At 47.7% G+C, this 27,547-nt stretch overlaps 2 protein-coding genes across 3 annotated transcripts; both read left to right on the top strand.

The window, feature by feature from the left end:
• The first annotated feature begins 5,942 nt into the window (after positions 1-5,942).
• Positions 5,943-7,710, top strand: fgf3 (fibroblast growth factor 3). Its single transcript, XM_068741816.1, has 3 exons — positions 5,943-6,186; positions 6,688-6,791; positions 7,345-7,710. Exons 1-3 carry the CDS (start codon positions 5,943-5,945, stop codon positions 7,708-7,710), a joined length of 714 nt encoding a protein of 237 aa, XP_068597917.1.
• Positions 7,711-19,885: 12,175 nt separating this feature from the next.
• fgf4 (fibroblast growth factor 4) lies at positions 19,886-26,298 on the top strand. Of its 2 annotated transcripts, XM_068758699.1 has the most exons (4): positions 19,886-20,441; positions 22,102-22,205; positions 22,911-23,010; positions 25,887-26,298. In XM_068758699.1, exons 1-4 carry the CDS (start codon positions 20,069-20,071, stop codon positions 25,925-25,927), a joined length of 618 nt encoding a protein of 205 aa, XP_068614800.1. In that variant the 5' UTR covers positions 19,886-20,068; the 3' UTR covers positions 25,928-26,298. The 2 variants fall into 2 exon arrangements, with proteins under 2 accessions (XP_068614800.1, XP_068614782.1); XM_068758681.1 differs by lacking the exon at positions 25,887-26,298 and having other exon boundaries at positions 22,911-23,087.
• Positions 26,299-27,547: the final 1,249 nt, after the last annotated feature.

A 27,547-nucleotide genomic window follows, 5' to 3' on the forward strand; every position in this document is an offset into this window, starting at 1 on the left:
GGACAGACAGAGAGACAGAGACAGGAAGGATGTCCAGCAGGTTAGAGTGATGAAGGGTAGAGATGAAGGTGTTGACAGAGACCAGTAGTGTGTAGGAAGATGGAAGAAGTATTTAGAGGAATCAATGAATGAGGAAAATGAGAGAGAACAAAGGGGAGTAGAGGAACCTGATGTGGACCAGGAAGTGACAAAGATTAGCACGAGTGAAGTTAGAAAGGCGATGAAGAGGATGAAGAATGGGAAGGCAGTTGGCCCAGAGACACACCTGTGCAGGTGTGGAAGTGTCTAGGAGAGGAAGCTGTAGAGTTTTTAACGAGGTTGTTTAATACAATCCTAGAGGGGAAGAAGATGCCAGAGGAACGGAGGAGACGTGTTCTGGTGCCCATCTTCAAGAAGAAGGGAGACATACAGAGATGCTGAAATTTGAATTTGTGTTTCACTTCTGTCTAAAACTGATGAACAAAACTCCACATTTGTGTTCAGGTGGACTGTGTGATACTCAGATGGGGTATAATCTGACCAACTCCCTATTTGAATGGAGCGATCAGAAAGTCAGAGTTGATGTGTATTTTTTAACTGATTCTTGAATCTATAAATGGATTTTATGTTAAAATTAGGGGTGAGGCGAGGCGGGGAGGGGCGGAGTGAGGCGGGAGGGGCGGAGTGAGGTGAGGCGGAGCGAGGTGAGGCGGAGCGAGGTGAGGCGGGGGTTATGTCATCGCCGGCGTTTGTTTGTCCGTCTGTTAACAAGATACCTCCAAAGGTTCCCGACAGATCTGATGGGAATGTTACCAGGAACAAATGATTAATGGTGATGGTCCAGATGAGATCCTGGATTCTGGATCAGTTTGAAATTTCAGTAACGTTTCAGTCAATGGAGCTTCAAAATCTGTTCCTCAATATCTTGGTTGATTATTGGCCGATGTTTATGGCACAGTCATGTAGGGGGGGGGGGGTCTCTACCTTGTTGCCGAATTTCATCTGGATTTTGAACCGATATCGAGTCCTGATCCGATACTTCTATAATACATAAAAAAATAAATAAAGACGAGTGAAGAAACGGATCCAGGATGTCCCTTATTTTGTATTTTATCATCTTGTTTCAACATTTAACTCTTAAACGGAGCACTTCTGTGGCGTAGCTCGAACATTCAAGTAATAAATAAAGTTATTTGTTCACTTTGGACTTGGACTAGAGCAACAGGAAATATGAAATACAAATATTTAAAATAAAATGAGCAGCAGCTCAATCGCCAGGTTTTCGTCGTCCACTTCAGAATACTTGCTATGCTATGATCCTCTTCACAAGTGAACCCAAATCCAGTCGCATGAAGTCCTTCCACAAAATCCAAAGCATCACAACGTTCCCCTTTTCTCCTCGCCAGCTGTGAATGAAAGCAAGAATTTCAGGGCTCCTTTTTTAATTGACCTCCCTAAAATCCCCCCCCCCCCCCCCCCCCACACACACACACACCCCAAAAACCCTCATGGCACAAAAGGGTTTCTTTTCTGCCATAATACAAAGGTTATTAGCCAGGTCCTTTTCTTGGCCCCCACTTTTAGCAGGGAAAAAGGAGGTACCAGTATCCACAGCAAATCTAAATGACCTTTGAACCCTTTCTGCTGTACTTTTTCTCATGGGCAGAGTTCTTTGGTGAGGCGCTGATCAGAGGACTGGACCCGACCACTGCCTCTCGTCTCCTGACAAATCACCGCTGAGCCTCTTTTGTCCGGCGGACTTTGATCTCACCTGCTTCTCAGGCGCTTCCAGAAAGAAGTCTTGTACAGTTCCAGCCACACAGCAAACAAAGTGGCTACAACTACTTAGTCGGACCGCCTCCCTGCGAGTCCAGCTCGGCCCGGTTCAGCCTTTATTACCGGCATGTTGGTTTGGTTGATGAAAGAGAAATGAAAGTCACAGTTTCGGATCATTTGTGGGACAATAGAGAGAAGAGGACTCTCAGGATGTTTAAAAAGGTTTCTCCTTCAGTCAGTCGCTGCAGGAGCAGCATTCAGGGTGAAGTACTGCAAAAGTACAGCATGGTATGAACAGGATGTAGTGTATTTAAATACGACTTGTGTTTTTCTGTCACATCAAAGTCAAAGGCGTCCCTTTATGAGGTTGTGGGGACAAAGACAAACAGCAAACAGGCCTGTCAGTGTCTCCAGGTATTCATTGTGCCATGAACTGGTTCTCATGCAGACCAGAGGAACCGTGATGGGGGAGTCTAAAGGGGGGGGTGGGGGGGGGGGGGGGGGGTGGGGGGCTCCAGGGAGCGTCATCGTGGTAACCGAAAAGAAATGAAAACGTCAAGCTCGAGCAAGGCTCCCTCTCCCTCTCTCTCTCACCCACTCTTCCTCTCTCGTTTCTCCTCCCTCTCTCCCCCTCTATCTATCCTCTCTCTGCCCCCCCCCCTCTTCCTCTCGCTCCCTCTCACCCCTCTTTCTCTCCCCTCTCTCTTTCCGCCTCTCTATCACCCCCTCTTCCTCTCCCTACCCCCCCTCTCGCTCCCCCCTTTTTCTCGTTCCTCTTCTCTCCCTCTCTTCCTCTCTCTGCCCCCCCCCCCCCCCCCCCCTCTTCCTCTCTCTCTTTGTCGCTAACTCGCCCGCTGTAACCAGATAGGTCTGTCCTATACTCCTGCAGCTCTTTGATTGTTAGCTGCAGGTTTCAGATGCCCACGTCGCGGCTGCACCTTACAACAGGTAAAGGATTGTGGAGGGATGAAACTCTAGAGGCCATCAATGGCTGTGATAGAGACACATAAGCAAACCTTCACGTGCAAGAAAAACACACATTTAAGCAGTACACACGTATGTACATGTAAATGTACACATACTTTCAGAAAACACCGTTTACACTCACTCATAGACCTGAAATGCAAATGAGATGATGCAGAAACCCACACAAATATGCACACATGCGAACCATATGCACAAACACACTTCCAGCACATACTGTCTAAAGTGCGTGTGGGAGTGTTGGGGGTGGGGGGACGGCCACTGTGGAGACCAGAACATTAGCTCCGGGGACGCCTCGTTGCAGACAGCCGGTCCACACACCACCATTCTGTGTAAACGCTGGGATACGGATCACTATTTTGAATTTCTGTGTCATAAATAACTTTGGACCCTCAGACAGGACAGTATTGACCTCCATCAACAGGCCCTTCTTCTTTAAATCAATGATAGACGAAGCATGTGGATAGATGTTCTCTGTAAACGTGTGCTATTAGCCGTGTGAGGCTAGCCGGGCTCCCAGGGGCCTCTGATGAGCCCATATCAGTCTGGTTCCGCTGCTCGGTCCGCGTCGTGGATGTTCAGGTGTGTAGCGCGGCAGGTGAGCGTGCTTGATGTGGCTCCTCCCTGTTGGGTCGGACAGAAATGCGGGCATGTAAGTTTGTGCTTTAGATTCAGAACTGCGTCCTTATGGACTTTATTGAACAGAACTTGTTCCGTCCCGACCTGAGAAATAATTAGCATTGCTCTTTGGTTTCTGGGTCACGCTTTGGCCAAGTTTCAAGAAGACCCAGCCAGAAGTTTCATCTGGAAGCTCAGTGAGTGTCTTTACAGGAACAAGGCGAGGCAGAAGAGTGCAAGCCGACCTGGTCTCCTACACCTCCGTGGCCTGTGTACTGGTCTATAACCAGAACTCCCACAGAGGTAACGGTAAGAGCGGACAGAACCCAGAACATCAAAGAGTTCAGCCTTCAGAGTATCCGAGCCAGGACGCTATCACTCAGCGAGCGAGTTGGACAGACATCGCTTGCTGTTGTCCCTCAGCCCAACGAGCTGCAGTCGAGTTCACGCTCCTCTCGGGTCTCTCTGCTGCATCCGGGTGACCGGCTAGAACAGGAAGTTCTAGCCGGGCCTTTTCCTTGTATCCTCTGCTGCTGTCTAGGTGTTCAGACCCACCCGAGGTCCGAGTCCCATTTCACTGGGGTCCCTGTCGCTGTTTTTACTGTCTGAGTGAGAGCTCCTGTCACCACAGGCTGATGGCTGGTTCTCAGAGCGAGCTTCTCTGGGTTCTATGTAGCACCGAGCAGCACCATCAGAACAGCCCGGCGGCGGCGGCGGCGGCAGCAGCTTCTTAATAACGACAGACGTGACAACATGCAGCTGCTTCACATTCAAGACTCATGGCTCAAATTATCTTCGGGTCCACACGGTACCAAATCACGTCTCCTCTTTGAAAGTGGATTTATGCGTGTTGGGTTTGGGTGTGTTGAAGGCGGGCGTGGTTCACATCAGGTCCAACATGGTGAGCCGCGCTGGCTGGTCACACAGCGTTCCTTCTACAAACGTTGAGGCAGAAGCTTGAAAATGATTCCGCCACCACAGAGCGCATCCAGAGTTTCCACGGGCCGTGATCTTTCACTTGACCCGGTAATGCTTCAGGACAGAACCAGAACCTTCTGCCGGTTTAAAGTCCCGAGGTTCACCGTGCCTGCAGGCACTCACGCTGTGAGAAGAGCTAATGTGGGGATGTGAAAAGGATGTCCCAGTTTTATTTCTACTGTGTGTGTGTGTGTGTGTGTGTGCGTGCGCGCATCACAAATGGAGCGCGCTTGCCCTGCCTATTGCTTGGATGCTTTGTGGGCGGCGTGGAGGGGAGCGTAATTAAAATAGTTTCTGAGAGAAACAGCACACCACATCTGAGGTTCCACCCTCTTCCAGCGTTTAACCACATCAAGAGCGTCTCACTTAGAAACGGCCGCCAGAACAACGTCGGACGCACACGCTCGCTGTTCCGGGGTGCCGTCTGGCCTGCCACGGGGTCGCAGAGGCGTCACGCGCACGCATCGATCATTACCAGAGCTGCTTTTTCCTGATCATCAGGGTAAATAAAGTGACAGAAGGAGCTCGCTGGGTGATGTATGGGAGGGGAAGGCAAATTAACCGTCGACTCTCTGGGGGATTCTCAGCACGGGCCTACTTAACGGCGGTGGAGCCGCGCCAGAGGGCACAGAGATTTGTAGATGATGGTGCTAATTACCAGAATGCAAACCATAATGCGACCAAGATGGAAGCAATTTAGGCAGTAGTCATTTAGCCTGCTGCTCTTCCGCCCACCGGCTGCCGCCTCGCCAGAGTCGGGGCATTAGGATGGGAAACGTCTGGGGCAATCTGAAGCCCAGGTGAAGCCCCGAGGAAGGAGCACGTGGAGCCGGAGCGTTCATCTGGCTTCATTCTGATGAAGAGTGGCCCCCGGCCAGGCAGAGAGGAGCGTGGGATGCTGTAGGATGCTGTAGGGTGCTGAGGGGTCGGGTTGATTCTGACACCAGCCTGCAGCGGCTCGTCTCCACCTCGACTCCAAATCGCCTCGACTTAGCGCTGACCTCATCCTGCACGCGGGTTTACTGCGTGCACCTGGCGAGAAGAATGTTTGTGGACCACCCAAAAGCTGGCTGGCACAATGACGTCACAGCCGATGACAGCCTGAAATGAAACGTGCAGCCTGAGCCTGATAGAAAAGATCCGGCGCCTCGAAGTTCACGTGTTTTTGCTGCAACAGAAAACGTTCTGAAACATCAGGACTCGTGGAATAACTCGAGCCACCCCCCCCCCCCCTCCGGTTCCGGTTCTCTCGGGACGTCCAGCGCCCGTTGATTCGTCACCTGTTGCGCCGGCTGTGCCCTCCTATAATTTGGGACGTCTAATTGCTCTCTCAGGAGCGCAGAGGAGTTCAGAGGAGCGCGCTGTTCCGCGTTAAGCCACTGTGTCACTGCGTCCACGCGGGGCTGCCACCTTTTGGCCCCCCCTTTCCTTTGTATCAGTTGCTCGGAGTTGAGCTTCTCTTCCATCCGCGCTCAGTCGGAACCGCAGCAGCAGCAGCAGGAGCGCGTCTGGCCTCCGGGCGGCTCGAGGAGTGGATGTGCGCCAGGCTGGAGCTCTGTCCGCGGGGGGGGCTGACACTTTGATGGGACCCCGCAGCCTTCGCCACAATGCTGACGATACCTCTGCTGGTGCTGCTCAGCCTGATGACTCCCGTTCGCCCCCGGGCCAGTTGCGCGCCGGGACGGGCATGCGACCCCCGGCAGCGGAGGGACGCGGGGGGGCGCGGAGGAGTGTACGAGCACCTCGGAGGAGCGCCGAGACGGAGGAAGCTCTACTGCGCGACTAAATATCATTTACAGATCAATTCTAACGGGAAGATCGACGGATCGCTGGAGGAGAGCAACCCGCTGAGTGAGTACCGCGCCCGGTTCCGGTTCAGCTCAGGCAGAGTTTAATAGCAAATAACAAGACGGGCTGAGTCCAAAAAAAGAGATGGAGATTCAGACTAGATTAGATTTAACCCGATCACGATCAATCTGATTTTCGCAGCATCCATCAGAGTGTCACTTTGAGCCAGGCTGAAGTGTGTGTGCGTGTGTGTGTGTGTGTGTGTGTGTGTGTGCGGGTAGGTGTGTGTGTGAGGCAGGGGGCTTATTCCGCTGCCATCGGCGCACAGGTTCCGGTTCTGTTTGAAGTCGGCTCGGTTCTTATCAGTCAGCGACCATTGATTGATTAAAGCGCCAATCAGCCAATCAGCACGTTGCATGAACTACAGGTGGTAGATACAACAGCAAAGGAGCGAATGGACTTCATGTTCGTTTCCAGTTTGAATCTGTTTTGTGCTTCACCTGAACCTCACACAGACCGGATGTCTTTGAAGCGCGCTAATTATTGCTGTTCCTACCTTCGCAGGCATCCTGGAGATCACAGCAGTGGACGTGGGCGTCGTGGCCATTAAGGGCCTTTTCTCTGGCAGATATCTGGCGATGAATAATAAAGGCCGGCTGTATGCCTCGGTGGGTCCTCATCTCCTCTCCAACCTCTCTAAACACAAAGCCCTGTTTGACACTTCCCCGGTCCATGTGTGTTTCCCCTGAACGTCTAACCATGTCTGGCCGAACCCCTGCTGAGCACCAAAATACCCTAACCGGCCAACAGGGGGCACTGCAGGAAGCAGAGGGCTGACCTAAGCCCTGCTGAGCACCAAATACCCTAACCGGCCAACAGGGGGCACTGCAGGAAGCAGAGTGTCTGGCCTAAGCCCTGCTGAGCACCAAATACCCTAACCGGCCAACAGGGGGCACTGCAGGAAGCAGCGGTTTACCGTAGTCGTAGCGTTAGTCAACCACGGCGCATCACTGCTTTTAACGCTCAGTTTAATGGCGTTTAATGACGGATACAGTCGTGTTCAGCCGGTGGGTTTCTTCGGGGTGATCTGGTGTGGGTTGCTGGAGGCATCCGATGCAGAGCTGGGCTGGACGGAACCGGTACCGAACGAGTTCTTACCCCGACAATCAGAAGCATGCAGGTAAACTACTGCTGACTCTTTCCCACTGCTCTCCCTTTCAGGAAATATTCAACAGAGAGTGTGAGTTTGTGGAGCGGATCCACGAGCTGGGGTACAACACTTACGCGTCCCGCCACCATTCCACGGACCAGCCAGCAGGGGGCGGCAGCAGCAGACGGCGCGCGAGCGCCAAGCGCCAGTGGTACGTTTCCATTAACGGCAAAGGCCGGCCGCGGCGGGGCTTTAAAACCAGAAGTACAGATAAAGCCTCGCTGTTCTTGCCCCGGGTGTTGGGCAACAAGGACCATGAAATGGTGAGACAGCTGAGAGACAGTCAGAACATACGCCAACACACGCATCGCCGTGGCAACCGCCGCAGACGCCGTAACCATGCCAGGAAAAGCCGGAGAAAACGACCAGGTGACTGAGCTGGCGCTGCAGGGCGGAGTCGACCCGGTGGGCCGGTGAGCCCTCCAGACAAGGACCCGTTACCGTCGACCACAATGGAAGACCCGGGGACGGGAAAGGAACCGATCCCGTCTTGGATCAGTCAAAGCTTTTGCCACTGGCGGGCAGAGAACCAACACACACGTCTAACTCTTTCATTTCCCGATGTCAGACTTCCTGGAGATGCGTCTGTCTTGTAAACGCACATCTTCATGTAGTTGAACAGTTGCTGTTGTAAATCTAGTGTGAACTAGATTAACCAGCGATTAACCAGATTAACCAGCGACTCGCAGCACTTCCTGCCTGCAGCTGGGAGGACAGACGCGATGCAGCAGAGAGACAGTGAGGGACGGACTCACTCTTCCAACGTCCGTTTTAAACTGAACACCTACTTTGTATATTACACTAATGATATAATATTTATTTGATGCCGTGTTGTAAGTTATTTATAAGACTCACTTGGTTCTAACATAAAAAACAACAACAGGAGAAACGACTGGCTCCTTTCTTTCAGCATTCCTTTGAAGATGTTGCTTTCGATATTGTTTCTTGTGGGGGCGTCGCCGTTCCTAAACCCCGATGCCTGTTTATTGGTTCACTCCTTCCGCCATGCATGGGAATCATTCGTTTCTGATACAGTGTCTGTTCAGAGGAGAGTCATGACCTGCTCCATTATGCTGACGACTCCTGACTAGACATGTTTTGTGAGTGTGTGTGTGTGAGTGTTGGGGGAGGGGCTTTCTCACTCTACAGGTGACATTCTCCCTCTCAGACCACAGCTCATGTATTAGACTGCTGCACCTGCTGCGACACGGCTGAGCAGCAACTACAAAGCAGAATGTGGATGCAAGCGGGCAGCATCTCCCCCGGATGGACGCACTCGGCCTGGCCTCCCTCCCATCTATAGGCGGCTGCACATAAAGCCCTGTCACTCTATACCTGCGGGCTGGGGAGGCTTCCTGGCCGGGGACAATGGCTCCTCCCTAGAGGGGCCTGGGAAACGCCGCTGCCTCAGACTTTTAGACTTTTTTAAAATGCCAAACCAAAAGACATGGTCGATAAACAAGGCCGGTCCTCCTGAAAGCAGAAACGGCGTCATGCAAAGTGTGACGCGTCGCCGCGGCTCGCTGTGAAAGCCAGACTGTAATATTACTCAACAGGGACGCAGGACTTCAGAGCGGCGCTCCTCTCAGGGCCCGTTTGATGGAGCAGCATCAACTGGACAATAAGAAGCGCCTTTTCCTACATGCAGGGCGAGGAGGATGCTGAGATGGGGATTATGGGCCAATTTATAATCCTTCCTCAGATGATGCGTTCCGCTAGAAAGCTAACGAAAGCTAACGATACACCTTATACAAAGCCAGCTAATTATTTAGTGTAATTGCTCATCTGTGTATTCCATTTCTGTCCTTAAAATGTACAAACTCTATTAATTGATGAGTTTTTAAGCATTTATTAATTGATTGACAGCGACGTAATCTATATTTACCATCATACATGCCAGCCAGGGGATTCACAAACTAAATAATGTCTGTTCTCGTTGAAGCGGTTTAGTTATAAACCATTAATGAAGCTTTGATTGAAAGTGGTGCACATCCTCAGCGTGTTGTATTATTTGTATTAAATGTGTTAAACAAACTATTCCTCTGACAAATGTATGATTGCAGTTCTTTTATGTTACTTATTATATTTACATGTAAACAAAAGGAACTTTTTGTACTTGCAAGTATTCTTGTTTTCACAGTTAAGAAGGACAAACTATGCAGAAGCTGAACGGTGTTAAAACTGACCACAGCTCCCAGCTGCTGACGACGGGGCAGTTCTCCTGTGAACAGCGACCCCTAGAGGCAGATGGAGGCTGGAGGGCTGGGGACAGAAACCTGCGCGATGCCCTCTGCAGGCAACACACAGGCCGGAGATGCATCCCACACGGTCCTGTCACCATCTACAGGATGAAGCCTGACCCGAACCCAGAACCTATCCCCGTACTGACCCGAACCCATACCCTAGACCAAACCTGACTATAACCCGAGCCTGACCCAAACCCAAACCTGACCCAAACCCAAGCCTGACCCGAACCCAAGCCTGACCATAACCCAAACCTGACCCTAACCCAAGCCTGACCCGAACCCAAGCCTGACCATAACCCAAACCTGACCCTAACCCAAACCTGACCCAAACCCAAGCTTGACCCAAACCCAAACCTGACCCAAACCCAAACCTGACCCTAACACAAGCCTGACCCGAACCCAAACCTAACCCAAACCTGACCCTAACCCAAGCCTGACCATAACCCAAACCTGACCCTAACCCAAGCCTGACCCGAACCCAAGCCTGACCATAACCCAAACCTAACCCTAACCCAAACCTGACCCGAACCCAAGCTTGACCCTAACCCAAACCTGACCCGAACCTAACCCAAACTGTAACCCGAGCCTGACCCAAACCCAAACCTGACCCTAACTCGAGCCTGCCCCGTACCCAAACCTAAACCCAAACCTGACCATAACATCGAACACAGACCCTAACCCGAAACTTACCCGAACCCAGACCTGACCCTAACCCAGCGTTTCTCAAATAGTGGGGTGCACCCCGATGGTGCGGTGCGATGCCAGGTGGGTGCGTATAACACTCCGAGGAGCATGCTTTTCTTTTGCCGGTGTACTAGATTAAAGTGTACGGTAATTGCACATCCACTACAGTAGGTGGCAGTGGCGCGTTCATTGTCAGAGTATGCGCAAGGAGTATTAGTTCTGTGGTGAATGTTTTTTTCACACAGCAAAGAGCGGGAGTTATGACGTAACGTCCAGTCAGTGAATGAACGAATCCCTCAAGAGATGGCATGAAAAAATATTTAACAGTGATGAAAAGAGGCGGAGCAAGACGGAGGTAGCGAGAGAAAGAGTTAAGAAAGCAAAGCGCTTGGCTTCACGGTGGGAGACGAGCAAGTTAAAATGTTTTATCTATTGTGCTCCTGAGTTAATGTTGCTGATCAATTTTAATTTGTTATTTTTTAATGTATATTTTTTAGTATTAAATCGTTCAGTTGGTCAAAAAATGTTTGTAGTTTGAATCAGGATTTAATTCATTAATTTATTTTAATTTCAGATGAATTAAAAACAATGTTAATAAATGTATTATTTGTTGTAAGGTAAGGTTTCTTTTTTGTTTTCTTTGTTGTTAATAAAGATACAATGTTATGCAGAGGTATACTTAACAATTTTTCTGTAACAGAAAATAATTGAGAAGCACTGCCACAATATTACAGAAACTTTCCTCCATCTTGGGCTTTACGATCCCTTTATTTCCGAACCTGTGATTAAAACATAAAAATTGTCCAAAATAAACTGGCCAAAGACCAAACCCTGACATAAGACACAGAATTCTCAAGATTTCCTGCATGTTCAACATTGAAAGGAACTGAATATGGAGTAGTGTCACAGCTTTTCCGTGCACTAACTTCTCCTGTCTTCCAGATCCGCAGCTCATTCCGTTCACCTGTGCTCTCATGCTCACCTGCAGCTAATCCGTAATCAGCCCTGACACTACATACACTCAGCTCAGACAACAGACCCTTGCGAGATTTCCAGCACATGATCCTGATCCTGATTCTGACTCCTGACTCCAGTGGACCTGCTCTGCCTGTTTTTGATGTCACCTGTTTGCCTAACCCAGGCATGGGCAAACCCTTCGGATCTGCCTGCCTGTCTTGGTTACCCGGTTTTTGACCCTTGCCTGATTTCTGGAACTCTCCCTTTGCCTGCTGCTCTTCTGATTTGTCTGCTGGTTTGGACTGACTACCCGGTTTTTACAATAAAGCTCAAATCTTTTTAGCTAAACATTAAAAAAAAAAAATTCCACCTGGACCGAGTCAATCAGAATCGACACAATTACACAATTTAAATATTTTTCAACTTATTGTTTTATGTCAACATCGATCCAATGCACGTGTTAAAAATACATGCAGTTAGATCTCACAGTAGGTACGTATTTTGCAGTATTTTCTGTGTGTGACCTGTACTAGCCTGTAGAAATCACTAGCCCATCTTTTTTTATTAATAGCTACTTCTCACCAAAGAGGGCGTGGTCCACCCAGGGTGGGACATGACGTCAAGACAAGGAGACATGATCTAACCCAGAGACCAATGAGTCCAAAGAACTGAGCTAAGAACGTGATATAAGCACCACACTCCTGGTGTATGTACATGCTGGTGTGTTGGTGGTGTAATGCAAGACCCCCACAAAGTACCACAGAGACCAGATCGAATGTCCCCTGATTAAATTACAATTATGCATAAAATGGCCAACAGAACTGACATTAAAGTGTGTTTCTAAATAATTTACTGCAATTCTCTTCAGGTTCTGTGTTTGTCTATACACACGTACAATTAAGTAAGAGTTTCATTGTGTGTTATAATAGATCTCAGTTTGGTAGCCAGATATTCTAGAACCGGGTCAATCTGGAGTAAAACTTCTGATATCAGATTGCCCCCTCCTGGAGCCAGGCCTGGGGGTGGGGAACGATGGCGAGCACCTGGTGGCCGGGCCTTTACCCATGGGGCCCGGTCGGGCACAGCCTGAAGAGGCAACGTGGGGCCTCCTTCCCGTAGGAGGGCTCAAAGGGGTTGGGTGCTTTGTGAGCTGGGGACCTTGGCGGTCCGATCCTCGGCTCCAGAAGCTAGCTCGAGGGACGTGGAACGTCGCCTCTCTGGTGGGGAAGAGCCTGAGCTGGTGTGCGAGGTTGAGAAGTTCCAACTGGATATAGTTGGTCTCACTTTGACACACAGCAAGAACTCCGGAACCACTCTTCTTGAGAGGGGTTGGACTGTCTTCCACTCTGGAGTTGCCACGGGTGAGAGGCGCCGGCCAGGGAAGGCAATAATTATTGCCCCCCGGCTCAGTGCCTGTATGTTGGAGTTTACCCCGATAAACAAGAGGGTAACTTCCCTCCACCTTCGGGTGGGGGGACGGATCCTGACTGTTGTTTGTGCCTATGGTCCAATCAGCAGTTCAGAGTATCCACCCTTTTTGGAGTCCTTGGAAGGGGTACTGGAGAGTGCTCCTTCTGGGGATTCCCTTGTTTTATTCGGGGACTTCAATGCTAATGACAGTGAGACCTGGAGGGGCGTGATTGGGAGGAATGCCACCCCTGTCCCCAGGAGAAGCTGCTCCAGCTCGACGTGCTCGACTCCCTCTGCAGGTGGATCACTGTGTGGCTGGGGACTACGGTCTCGGACACTTGGACTATCAGCACCGGATCCCCCCAGGGCTGTGTACTTTCCCCCTGGCTCTTCTCCCTGTACATCAACTGCTGTATCTCCAGCCATCAGTCAGTTAAACTGATTAAGTTTGCGGACGACGAAGAGAGGGGCGGAGCTGTCAACCGATCATCACCTGGTGGTGAGTCAACTCCGATGGTTGGGGGAGGATGCCGGACAAACCTGGCAGGCCCAAACATATTGTAAGGGTCTGTTGGGAATGTCTGGCAGAGTTTCCTGTGAGAGGGAACTTCAACTCCCACCTCCGAGAGAGTTTCGACCGTGAACCGGGGGAGGCAGGGGACATTGAGTCAGAGTGGACCATGTTTCATGCCTCCTATTGTCGAAGCGGGCGATCGGTGCTGTGGCCGTAAGGTTGTCGGTGCCTGTCGTGGCTGTCAAAGTCCCAGACGTATGCCAACTGTGTTTCCGCTTTTTGCCCACCAGATGGCGGCACGGAGCACGGGAGATGGCCTGAGACCGGAGCAGCTGCACCACATCACCCCTGATTACACTGCCTCCATAAAACCCCAGGTCCCACCAGTGCCGGGTACTCGGATATCATCATCCATGCCGTCACCAAGTCCTCCGTCCTCCGTCCGCCTATTGCCTTGCCTGCTCCCTGGTCCTCGGTGAATCTCCCGTGCTCCGCTTTGTTTACTCTGACCTGGTCGTTGATTCCACGGTTGAGTATCTTTCAGTTTTTGCCTCTGGCCCCGCCACCCTTTTTGCCTTTTGTCCTTTTGTTTGGCGGTTCTCCTTAGTTGTACCTTCTCTGTTCTGTTGCTACTTTGTAGGTCCCTTGGTTGTTTCCGGTTTCCTTTCCTTTATTTTTGGGTAATAAATTTGGTATTTGTTACTTCCACCTCTGCCTCCTACTTCCGGGCTCCACCATCCGGGCCAGGCCTGACAGTGGCGGCAATACCCAAACCTCTTGGTGGACACCGGGGGTGAGGGATGAATTATGCCTGCTGTGTAGAACTGGAGTCCTAATTCTCTCCTCTGAGCCTCCTTCGCTGGGTGAAGGGATTTCAGTATTTCTTGAAACAACTGTCAGGTTTCTCTTTCACTAAAGATACATACGGTCTGTGACAGCATTGGGTCGGTAAAAGCACTTCTACCCATTGTTCCTTTTCCACAGGGATCACACAATGTAGAAAAGCTCATCAGTACGTCATTTAGTGGATCCGGCCCGGCAGCTGTTCTGCTGGCCCGCATCCAACCGGGCCGGGCCAGCAGTATCAGAGGAGGCGTCACTCCCCTCTGTTTGGAGTTATAGAACATGACCCAAGATAAAATGGACTCATACGTGATCATGTTACACACATATGTGACACGGATGCCTGGTCATATGTGAATAAAGCTCTGATACATCACACGATTAGTCGGCGTGACGAAGATGAGGGGAAGGAAATAAACTAATTATGGCTTGAATTGGCTTGATGGGTGGGAACAACCAGGCAAGGAACCCCGCGCAGATACAGGCTAGCAGTGCAAACAGGTAAGGTCTTGCGTTTCCAGGAGCAGGGCAGAATGGAGGAAACAGGACAGGACGGAGCAGACGACTGGACCAGGAGGGGCGGCAGGACGACAGGTGGCTGGAGCCTGAAGTTCACGGACAAGGCAGGAAAACGGGTACGTATACTGCAAAGTACAAGGTTCAGGTAGTCAGCCTGAGAGCTGGAACGTGGCGCTGGCTGAGTGAGCATTACGGCGCTGTGACAACGGGCAGCTGATGTGTCAATGACAAGATGAATGTTTGTTTTATCAAAACCATTTTGGTTCTTCTAAATGTCAAAGTTTCTTTGACGTTTCTTCGACATGTTTCCAAATTTTTTAAAAAAAGTGAAAAAAGTCCGTTTTTAAAGACGTGCACTGTTCTGCCATTAGGAATGGTCACATGCAGTGCATGCCTTTGAGGGAACAAACTGCTGTTCCGCTCTGGATTGCAGCTGCCACCCAGTGAAAACTAAAACCTCTGTCCTTCAGCAGAACGCATGGCTGACACGCAACCGAAAACCACAAAGACTTCAGGGCAACACAAACAACAAATAAAAGCAACGTGACAGGGGAGAACGAGCTCAACTCCAGCTGTGATGCCCATCAGCGTGTTGACGCCGTCAGTCGTTACTCAGTGATGAGGAGCCACGCCCACCTCCGGCTTACCTGCACCATCATTTCAGAACACCTGGAACAGCTGCCTCTGTCAGGGATGTGACCCAACGCTATCTACAGGCAGGTTCAAGCTGCTGCAGCCACCGCTGATCCCATCCCATCCCTGTTCCTTTACAATGCTCCATCATTAATAAAGCATGTTATAACCGCCTCCATCATTAATAAAGCATGTTATAACCGCCTCCATCTTTAATAATGAATGTTTTAAACGCCTCCATCATTAATAATGAATGTTTTAACCACCTCCATCTTTAATAAAGCATGTTATAACCGCCTCCATCTTTAATAAAGCATGTTATAACTGCCTCCATCTTTAATAAAGCATGTTATAACCGCCTCCATCTTTAATAAAGCATGTTATAACCACCTCCATCTTTAATAATTCATGTTTTAAACGCCTCCATCATTAATAAAGCATGTTATAACCGCCTCCATCATTAATAATGAATGTTTTAACCGCCTCCATCATTAATAATGAATGTTTTAACCGCCTCCATCTTTAATAAAGCATGTTATAACCGCCTCAATCTTTAATAAAGCATGTTATAACCGTCTCCATCTTTAATAAAGCATGTTTTAACGGCCTCCATCATTAATAATGAATGTTTTAAATGGCTCCATCATTAATAAAGCATGTTATAACTGCCTCCATCTTTAATAAAGCATGTTATAACCGCCTCCATCTTTAATAATTAATGTTTTAAACGCCTCCATCATTAATAATGAATGTTTTACCTGCCTCCATCATTAATAATTAATGTTTAAAACGGCTCCATCATTAATAAAGCATGTTATAACCGCCTCCATCTTTAATAATTAATGTTTTAAACGCCTCCATCATTAATAATGAATGTTTTACCTGCCTCAATCATTAATAATTAATGTTTTAAACGGCTCCATCATTAATTAAGCATGTTATAACCGCCTCCATCTTTAATAAAGCATGTTATAACCGCCTCCATCTTTAATAATTCATGTTTTAAATGCCTCCATCATTAATAATGAATGTTTTAACCGCCTCCATCTTTAATAAAGCATGTTATAACCGCCTCAATCTTTAATAAAGCATGTTATAACCACCTCCATCTTTAATAAAGCATGTTATAACCACCTCCATCTTTAATAATTCATGTTTTAAATGGCTCCATCATTAATAAAGCATGTTATAACTGCCTCCATCTTTAATAAAGCATGTTATAACCGCCTCCATCTTTAATAATTAATGTTTTAAACGCCTCCATCATTAATAATGAATATTTTACCTGCCTCCATCATTAATAATTAATGTTTTAAACGGCTCCATCATTAATAAAGCATGTTATAACCGCCTCCATCTTTAATAATTAATGTTTTACCTGCCTCCATCATTAATAATTAATGTTTTAAACGGCTCCATCATTAATAAAGCATGTTATAACCGCCTCCATCTTTAATAAAGCATGTTATAACCGCCTCCATCTTTAATAATTCATGTTTTAAACGCCTCCATCATTAATAATGAATGTTTTAACCGGCTCCATCATTAATAAAGCATGTTATAACCACCTCCATCTATAATAAAACATGTTATAACCGCCTCCATCTTTAATAATTAATGTTTTAAACGCCTACATCTTTAATAATGAATGTTTTACCTGCCTCCATCTTTAATAAAGCATGTTATAACCGCCTCCATCTTTAATAATTAATGTTTTAAACGCCTCCATCATTAATAATGAATGTTTTAAACGCCACCATCATTAATAATTAATGTTTTAAAAAGCTCCATCATTCATAAAGCATGTTATAACCACCTCCATCATTAATAAAGCATGTTATAACTGCCTCCATCTTTAATAATGAATGTTTTAAACGCCTCCATCTTTAATAATTAATGTTTTAAACGCCTCCATCATTAAGAATGAATGTTTTAACCGCCACCATCATTAATAATTAATGTTTTAAAAAGCTCCATCATTCATAAAGCATGTTATAACCACCTCCATCATTAATAAAGCATGTTATAACTGCCTCCATCTTTAATAATGAATGTTTTAAACGCCTCCATCTTTAATAATTAATGTTTTAACCACCTCCATCATTCATAAAGCATGTTATAACCGCCTCCATCTTTAATAAAGCATGTTATAACCGCCTCCATCTTTAATAAAGCATGTTTTAACCGCCTCCATCATTAATAATGAATGTTTTAAACGCCTCCATCATTAATAAAGCATGTTATAACTGCCTCCATCTTTATTAATTAATGTTTTAAACGCCTCCATCATTAATAATGAATGTTTTACCTGCCTCCATCATTAATAATTAATGTTTTAAACGGCTCCATCATTAATAAAGCATGTTATAACCGCCTCCATCTTTAATAATTAATGTTTTAAACGCCTCCATCATTAATAATGAATGTTTTACCTGCCTCCATCATTAATAATTAATGTTTTAAACGGCTCCATCATTAATAAAGCATGTTATAACCGCCTCCATCTTTAATAAAGCATGTTATAACCGCCTTCATCTTTAATAAAGCATGTTATAACCGCCTCCATCTTTAATAATTCATGTTTTAAACGCCTCCATCATTAATAATGAATGTTTTAACCGCCTCCATCTTTAATAAAGCATGTTATAACCGCCTCAATCTTTAATAAAGCATGTTATAACCACCTCCATCTTTAATAAAGCATGTTATAACCACCTCCATCTTTAATAATTCATGTTTTAAACGCCTCCATCATTAATAAAGCATGTTATAACTGCCTCCATCTTTAATAAAGCATGTTATAACCGCCTCCATCTTTAATAATTAATGTTTTAAACGCCTCCATCATTAATAATGAATGTTTTACCTGCCTCCATCATTAATAATTAATGTTTTAAACGGCTCCATCATGAATAAAGCATGTTATAACCGCCTCCATCTTTAATAATTAATGTTTTAACTGCCTCCATCATTAATAATTAATGTTTTAAACGGCTCCATCATTAATAAAGCATGTTATAACCGCCTCCATCTTTAATAAAGCATGTTATAACCGCCTCCATCTTTAATAATTCATGTTTTAAACGCCTCCATCATTAATAATGAATGTTTTAACCGCCTCCATCATTAATAATTAATGTTTTAAACGCCTCCATCTTTAACAATTAATGTTTTAAACGCCTCCATCTTTAACAATTAATGTTTTAAACGCCTCCATCTTTAATAATGAATGTTTTACCTGCCTCCATCATTAATAATGAATGTTTTAAACGCCTCCATCATTAATAATGAATGTTTTAAACGCCTCCGTCATTAATAATGAATGTTTTAACCGCCTCCATCATTAATAATTAATGTTTTAACCACCTCCATCTTTAACAATTAATGTTTTAAACGCCTCCATCTTTAATAATGAATGTTTTACCTGCCTCCATCATTAATAATTAATGTTTTAAACGCCTCCATCATTAATATGAATGTTTTAACCGCCTCCATCTTTAATAATTCATGTTATAACCGCCTCCATCTTTAATAATACATGTTTTAAACGCCTCCATCATTGATAATTAATGTTTTAAACGCCTCCATCATTAATAGGAATGTTTTAATCGCCTCCATCTTTAATAAAGCATGTTATAACCACCTCCATCATTAATAATGAATGTTTTAACTGCCTCCATCATTAATAAAGCATGTTATAACCGCATCCATCATTAATAAAGCATGTTATAACCGCCTCCATCATTAATAATGAATGTTTTAACCGCCTCCATCATTAATAATGAATGTTTTAACCACCTCCATCATTAATAATGAATGTTTTAAACGCCTCCATCATTAATAATGAATGTTTTAAACGCCTCCATCATTAATAATGAATGTTTTAACCGCCTCCATCTTTAATCATGAATTTTTTATTCATTCATCTGCTGTATCATAGAATCAGACCTTTTATAATAAATTCTATTTCTTGGATGTTGTTTTATGGAAGCTCCACTGGATCTTAGATGTCTAGTTGTCCACCAGCCCACATGTTGTTTTGATGGTCCAATTAGCTGTCCTGCAGGCCCATCATTCTTTAATTTGGCCTCGAGGAGGTCTGTTGGACCACTGTTAATTCTTTTAGTCCTCCTTCCGTTCACCAGACTGGCTGCAGTTGGATTTCAGAAACATCGTCTTTGAGATCTGTCTGCATTCATGGACCCTCAGAAACGCCGTTACTGTACATTGAGGCTCAGACAGGTGTCAACGTGAGAAAACGCTTCATGGTCATTAAAGAGCAGAACTGAACCCCCCACAGATCAAAGAGCTGGGTACGGCTGCTAACCCTAACCCTAATTAAATAAGCCTTAGGCCAATCTGAATTCAATAAAATTACATTTCCACGACATGACCTACCAGTTAAAAGCAGGTTCAAAGCATATCATAATAATATTATATGAATGTCTGTTAACACACGTGAGTGTGGAAGTGTTTCAGGTGTGACGTCAGCACTCTACAGCTTTCTATTGTTTTCTCTAAGGGCCCGGGACGTGGTTTCCCTTTTTTAAGTTTGCGTGTTTTTGTTTGTTTGAGTTGGACGCGTGTCTCTTCCTGTTATTGTTCCTTTATAGAACTGTCTCCTGTCTCCACGTGACTGCTTCCTATTTACATCCTCGCAGGCATAAATGATGATATGATGCTAAAAGCTGACAGAAAGATGCTTTTATTGTTCGTTTTGAGCAACGCGCTCTGTTGTCAGTCGGACTCAGTCCCATCTTTGTCCGCGTCAGTTCGGTCTGGTTCCGTTTGGTGCGCCCCAACACGAGAATGCGCGTATTCTAAGAGTGGAGCTGTGATGTAATGTGTCTGTAGGTATAAATATAGAGGCATGGCTGCACGGCGTCCACGCAGATCCACGCTGAAGCCAGTGCGCCTGTCGGTCTGGGAATGAGCGCAGCGTCCGCACGCTCCTCCGTATCCTCCCTTCAGTGGAAAGGCAGACGCCGGGAGGCTGCGTCCACAGCCGGAGCCGGGATGGGCTCTCTGGCGTCCCTGCGGACTATCCTGGTTCTGGTCTTGGTGGCCGGGCTGGTGGGATGCGCCCCCGGCCTGAACGGGACGGCGGAGCGCTTGGAGGCCCTCTACTCCCGGTCCCTGGCGCGGATCCCGGGGGAGACGCGGGACGAGGTCAGCCGGGACAGCGACTATCTCCTCGGCATCAAGAGGCTGCGGCGCCTTTACTGCAACGTGGGGATCGGCTTCCACATCCAGGTGTTACCTGACGGTAAAATCACGGGAGTGCACAACGAGAATCCTCACAGTAAGTGACGTCACTCTGAAATGGTCCCGACGGGGTTCGGACGGGTCCAGTCTCTTCTGGACTCTCACACCTCGACAGACTCCAGAAGAGACTCGAACTTGTTGCTTTACAGCTCAAAGTTCGGAAATCGATCTTCTAATGAGCTTCGACAGGAAGTTGAATGATTCTCATGTCAGATATTTACACCCGATCCGGAATTCACGCTCCAGTCCAATGAACACGTGAATGAGACGCTGATTCGGATGTCAGGTATCGATCCGTGCCAGCGCCGACATCCGGAGTCCTGCCGTAGTGCCGCTGAGCATGTGTGCCGGTGCTTTCCTGTAACTGGAGCCCGCTGTGATCCGGGCCAGCTCCTAAAGTTAGGCCACGAGCACGGACCCATCTGTCAATACAAATTAACCCCATCGGTTCGGGCCAGATCTGGTGTCACGCAGCGCGTCACGTGTTCAGACAGAAATAGCGACAAATATTTATTTACGCATAAAGTTTAATCTAATTCATCCCATGTTGGAATAATCCAGATTAGAACCGACGGAGCGACACACAGAGCAGCAAGCAGGTCGCTGTTAAAGGAGAAGAAATAACAACGCACACGCACGCACACACGCGCACACACGCACACTGCAGCAGAGGTCTCAGATCGAATCGGAATCTGAATTCTCACGTCACTAAAGAATGACTCATCGTGTTCAGAATCGTTTGGTTAAAATAACAAGCAGAACGCTTTGATGTTGTTTCATGTACAAATACACTCAGATTGAACCCATAAATGTTCTGAGGATTATCTGAGGATTATCTTTACGTGACTCGAGATGAATCTCCCTGCATGTTGTTAACGTTTATCGTTCTGTGAGTGATAAACGTGTTAAAACTGATGGGATTATACAGATTAAACCGAATTGATGGTCTTTCTGATGACGTCCAGCTCGTCCGTGTGACACCAGAGTGTCTCCCTGAGTGTCCAGCTCGTCCTTGTGACACCAGAGTGTCTCCCTGAGTGTCCAGCTCGTCCGTGTGACACCAGAGTGTCTCACGGAGTGTCCAGCTCGTCCGTGTGACACCAGAGTGTCTCCCTGAGTGTCCAGCTTGTCCGTGTGACACCAGAGTGTCTCACTGAATGTCCAGCTCGTCAGTGTGACACCAGAGTGTCTCACTGAATGTCCAGCTCGTCCGTGTGACACCAGAGTGTCTCACGGAGTGTCCAGCTCGTCCGTGTGACACCAGAGTGTCTCCCTGAGTGTCCAGCTCGTCCGTGTGACACCAGAGTGTCTCCCTGAGTGTCCAGCTCGTCCGTGTGACACCAGAGTGTCTCCCTGAGTGTCCAGCTCGTCCGTGTGACACCAGAGTGTCTCACTGAATGTCCAGCTTGTCCGTGTGACACCAGAGTGTCTCACGGAGTGTCCAGCTCGTCCGTGTGACACCAGAGTGTCTCCCTGAGTGTCCAGCTCGTCCGTGTGACACCAGAGTGTCTCCCTGAGTGTCCAGCTCGTCCGTGTGACACCAGAGTGTCTCCCTGAGTGTCCAGCTCGTCCGTGTGACACCAGAGTGTCTCACGGAGTGTCCAGCTCGTCCGTGTGACACCAGAGTGTCTTCCTGAGTGTCCAGCTCGTCCGTGTGACACCAGAGTGTCTCACGGAGTGTCCTGTTGTCCCTGAAGGTCTTCTGCAGATCTCTCCGGTGGAGCGTGGAGTGGTCACTCTGCTGGGAGTCCACAGTGGACTGTTTGTGTCTATGAGCCGACGAGGAAAGCTGTATGGATCGGTGAGTGCAGGACGCACACGCACACACGCACACACACACACACACACACGCACACACACACACACACACACGCACACACACGCACACACGCACACACGCACACACGGTTCCTGCATGGCGTGGAGCTTCGTGGCGCTGCTCGGTCTGTATTCTGGATGCAGTGTTCCGGCTCAGAGACTGATGGTGCAGCAGACGTTAGATGAGAGTCCGGCACAGCGAAGTTACTCGTTGCAGGTTTTGATGGTGCCAGTGGATCCAGTCACTGGTCTGAAACCATTTCGCTAAATACTTTGGAAGAATCCCGGAATAATGCTGCCCCGTGTGGACGTCCCAGGCAGACAAACGGTCCTCGCTGGTTCTGTCCAGAGTAAACCCGTTCCTCACACTATTGTTAAGCACCTGCTAATGCTAACAGAGGCTATTTCCCAATGGGTTACAAACCAGATGTTTGTCATTCCCTGCTATTATTCCACTCAGCGAGGATAGAATTAAGAAAATGGATCATCTCACATTATTTTTCATTTCACAATGTCGTTCCTTGTTTGAATCTCTCGTCGAAAAACCGCTTCACAACAGCCCCGCAAAGCAAAGCAAAGCCATCGAACCTCACAACGCAGCCTCGGAAACAGGACCCAGGACCTTTGTCGCGTCTGCGCCTTCCGACGGTTGACGTGTGGGAATGATCCTTTGCTCTTTCTCTTTCAGTCGCATTATAACGACGAGTGTAAGTTCAGAGAGACGCTGCTCGCCAACAACTACAACGCCTACGAGTCCATGGCCTACCCGAGGATGTACATCGGCCTGAGTAAGAACGGCAAAACAAAAAGAGGAAACCGAGTGTCGCCCGCCATGACGGTGACGCACTTCTTGCCAAGAATCTAGTGGCCTCAGAAATAGACTTCATTACTGTCATTATGGAGGGGGGGGGGGGGGGGCTCCATGCCGTGATGCACTTTCATGCCAAGCTTTATACCGCTGTATCACATGATCTTTTTGTTACCTACCTGTTCTTCTATTTATGTTTAACAAGTTTTGTATTTTTTTTAGGAAGGGTTGTCTTTTCACTGTCGGCGTAAGATCCGAGATCCTGAATGCGTTATTTATGTCCTTTTGTAATTGATCAGCCGTTCGCTGCTACTCAATGAACTCCCGTGTTTAGAAGGTGCTTTTGTATTCGTGACTTTTACCGCAGGACTCTGTTTGTTTTCGGCGAAGCGGATCTGGGGACGAAGCGAGCGACGAGTGCGGCTAACGTGACCGCCCGGCGCTCCGACTCCTTTGTGTGGCGCTGGAGCCTAATTGAAATTGTATCATCTTACTGCCAGAGCGAGAGGTGGGAAGGAGAAGGGAAGGGTGGCGTTGAAAAACCCCCACAACCTCCAGCGGTCTGTTTATAGCCCTTCAGAGGGGTGAACTCTGAACTTTCCTGCCGTCAATCTCAGTCAGGCCTCTGAGACTGCAGATAGAGAGAGGCATCCTCTTTGACATTATATAAGGAGAGAATTTGGGAGTTTAAGGGCAAGGTCAACGCGCTGAACTGCTACAGAGACGCCGTCGCCTTGACTGTGGGACAGGACTCGAGCTATTTCAAGTTATTTCTGATTGTCCAATAGCTGTTTGACAGGAAGCCATAAGTCTGCCTGCTGGATCCGAAGCAGCGCAGCAGAGACAGGAACGTTGTCTCTGCTAGGAAACAGCGTCCACCCAGTCGTCTCGACCTTCGCTTCAAGTCCCTTCATGCAACCTGCGATTTAGAATTCACGCTTTTCCTCCTCAAAAATGAGAAGATTCAATCGCTATTCTTCATTCTAATTGGAATGACGATTGTGAAGCGAAACGCTTCGAAGACGCTCTGTCATGGGGATAATGCCCCAGTAAGCCCCGCCTCCTTCCTCGTCGGCCGTTGGATGAGACGATGGCCGCCGTCGGGCGTCCGTCGGTGCCTTCCTGTCTGCCGTCAGGGGGGGGGCGTTGGAGGAAGGTTGTTTGGGCCGTGGAGCTGATTTATTTGTCCTCCTACATGCAGCGTATTTTTGGGCAGGTTAAAGCTGTGGCTGGGTGGCGTGTCCGGAGTGCAGACGGAGCGATGCTAGCTGTTGACCCATGGCCGTAGCGTCAGCGCTATTGAGGGACATTCTTCCTCCAGGCTCACTTACAGTGTGGATTTCCTCTCATTCCTCACGCGCTGACAACAACACACTCAGGATAAACACGCAGCAACACAAGGTTTGGGACAGTTGTCCGCCCCGCCGTGGGGCCTCGCTCTGCCTCCGCCGCCGCCTCTCGGAGGCGCCGCCCATGCACCCCTTCGCTCTAGAGAGCGGCCCTTGTGTTCGTCCCTGAGCCCCCCGACTGCAGCCCAGATCTGGTGGCCATGTTGTCCGAGTTGCACCTTGTCACGTTCCAGCTATCTTTACCCGGAGATTTACTTTTAGAAATGATAATCATGAGAGAAATATTTGCAGGCAGCTGTTTGACTGTACTCTATGCTATATAGTAACACAATATTTTTCTGTATATATTTTGCAAATATAACCTCGAAGCAACTGAAGGTGTGCAGCTGCAGTTGAGGAGGACATTTTCAGGCCGAGCTGGGGGGGAGTTGTTGTCAGGAGTTAGACGTGGATTTCTTTGGGCTGTTTTGAGGAGTGAACCCACGGGACCAGACCGGTGAGACACAGGTGACCGGCCACACGCTCGCCGTTTCCTCATTTTCCTTTGCTCTCCTCTCCAGTTTCGTCTCTCATTCATCTCGGAGGTTTGGAATCTCGGTCGTAACATTCCACGTTTGGTAGCACATGTCGTATCCGGCTAAAGTCCTGCTTGTCATTGCGCTGCTTCCTCTGTGCCTCCGCTGGATCAGAGAGGCTCGCCGCGCTGAATACACACGCTAGGTATTAAGTCACAATGATCGCAAGCAAATATCATGCAAAGAGCCGCTGCGATGGCTTCGGGCTGTAATTCCTTCACCTGGCGCCGGCGTCCACGCTGAGCTAGCACGCGCAGGCTCACTTCTGAGAGATGCATGTCATTCTATAAATTGTCAGCATGAGTGTCGAAGCCCCGCACTGGTGGTCCCGTGACGTCTCCTCCCAGAGCAGCTGCTTGAATGTCCTCCTCGTGTCTCGGCCGGCTGGCAGCGATGCATGCTGGTACGCCGGTGTGCCTGGTACCCACAGCTGGGCTTGCTGTGCTGCCCCGATGCTGCTTTGCATGTTTCTGCCGTCCATCCCCGACCCGGGGGCAACGCTCTGCCCCGGCTGCTTATTTGGTTACTCAGGCACCCCAGTGCAGTCGTTGAAGGACTTTCTGCTGGTCCGCGTCCTCGTGCAGGTGCAGAACCGCTGCTGACCATGTGGCTCAACAGGAAGGCTCCTCGGCACGCACAGATTTGTGGATTTTACCCAGCAGCATCCCATAACCTCACGTTTTCTCAGGGTCCTTTCACCCAAATGACAAAGACGGTGCTCATCCACCGGTCTGGTCGAATCCAATCATGCGAACGGTTTCGTATGTATGTCCAGGTTTTTGGTACCGATCTCTCAGGTCTGTCCTTTGGGAACAAAAAGAGGAAGAGAAGGAAACAAGAAGTTAGCCATTCTGCTAACGACGCAGAGCGTGATCAGGAGCGCTGCTCGTGCCGTGGAATAGTTCACACAGTAGTCGAATGTTTCTGCTCAGCAGGAGAGTCCGAAGACAGAAGACTGGACGTAACTGCATGACTTCAGAAGGTGACTGAGGGAATATCAAAGTACGGACGCTTTCGATTGGGACACATCAACAGTGTTGCTCGCGTCTCAGGGAGTCTTCAATCAGTAATACCCGTTCTACTGCGTTTCACACGTACTGTAAACTGTTGCTGTAACTCTGCTGCCTACAAGTCTGCATTCAGGGAACATTTTCAATGCTAATGAGATGATATGATGCTGTACTGTCTATAATTCTGGGTCCTGTGGCCTTAGAACAATTTTATAGAAATGCCTTTTATCTGTTGTCCTGTAGTTTTATACAGGGCCTAATAAAGTATCATGCTGTATGTGCTGTGCACATTAAAACACCGAACTATAGAGAAGCTGCCAATAAAACCACGAGCAAGGAATGGAAGGTGTGTTATCTGTCTGTCTGTCTGTCCATCCCAGGGAACTGATAAGGAGTTTCGTTTTGATGAAACTCGGCCACTGTTGCTTTAATTCGTTATTTAATCTGTTCTAATTTCAGATTACGTATTGCAGTCCTTAGCTTCTGATTTCATTTCCCATCAATTTAGTTCATTACAGTTTTTCTCAGTCGCTTTGGTGCTTTTCTTACATCACTGTCAACATTTCTCAAGACAATTAGTGCAAACTGCAAAGCCTAGTGGAGAACCTGCAAAAGCACGTCACTCAAAATGGAACGTCCATTCCTCAAAAAGCAAGTCTTCATGTCGATGAAGCTGCCAGTGAATCTCATAGACGATTATAACCGGTACTCACTAATGATCACAAATGGCATAATGTAAACTTGATTTACATTATTTTGTAGAAACTGTTTCCATGACGTTTGGACACTTTGTTCCTGTAATTGCTTCAGTTGCATGTGAAGCATTGTGTTCTATAAAGTTCTCTTTCTTTTGATGTTGGGCTCCTTATCGCCTCCGCAGAGGCGAGCCGGAGGTGATGTCATTGCCGGCGTCTGTCTGGCCGTCCGTGCGTTAGCAAGATAACTCAAAAGTTCTGGACGGATCTTTGATGACGTTTTCAGGAAATGTTGGGAAAGCACCGAATTTCATCTGGTTTTGATCCAGAATGAACAAATATTACATTTTAACATAAAAACCCATTTATGGATTCAAGAATCAGTTAAAAATACACATCAACTCTGATCCACTTTAACTTTTCATGGTTGGTGTATAAAGATACCAAGAACAATCTAGAACCTTCTGGTGCTGATCCAGATCACCATGTGGACGGATCCAGTTAGGAGGGGAACGAGCTGCTTGGGGGAGGTCTACGATCTTTTCTAGTTCACAATGTGACTGCTGCTGCAGTCCAACACTTAGCAATGGTGCAGTAGAAGCATGCGTCCAAACTCCAAAGTCACATGTGGCCATTCCATGAAAGAGAGTTCAGTGAGATTTCCATGGGTTGTGTTGCCGTCCTACATAAATGGATTCCTATATAAAAATAAAAGTGTGTTCTCATCTCTAGTCTTCTTGTTCATGGTCAAGTTACCCACAATGCAGCTGCAGCCAGCAAAAAAATAAAAGGGTTCCTGGTAAAAGACCGTAAACCAGAGCATCCTCTGTCTGAGTGCACAGAGACAACAAGACGCTCTAAAACCTCCCCGTGCGTGTGTGTGCGTGT

Source organism: Brachionichthys hirsutus, chromosome 1 (assembly GCF_040956055.1).
Source record: "Brachionichthys hirsutus isolate HB-005 chromosome 1, CSIRO-AGI_Bhir_v1, whole genome shotgun sequence".
Taxonomy (NCBI): Eukaryota; Metazoa; Chordata; class Actinopteri; order Lophiiformes; family Brachionichthyidae; genus Brachionichthys; species Brachionichthys hirsutus.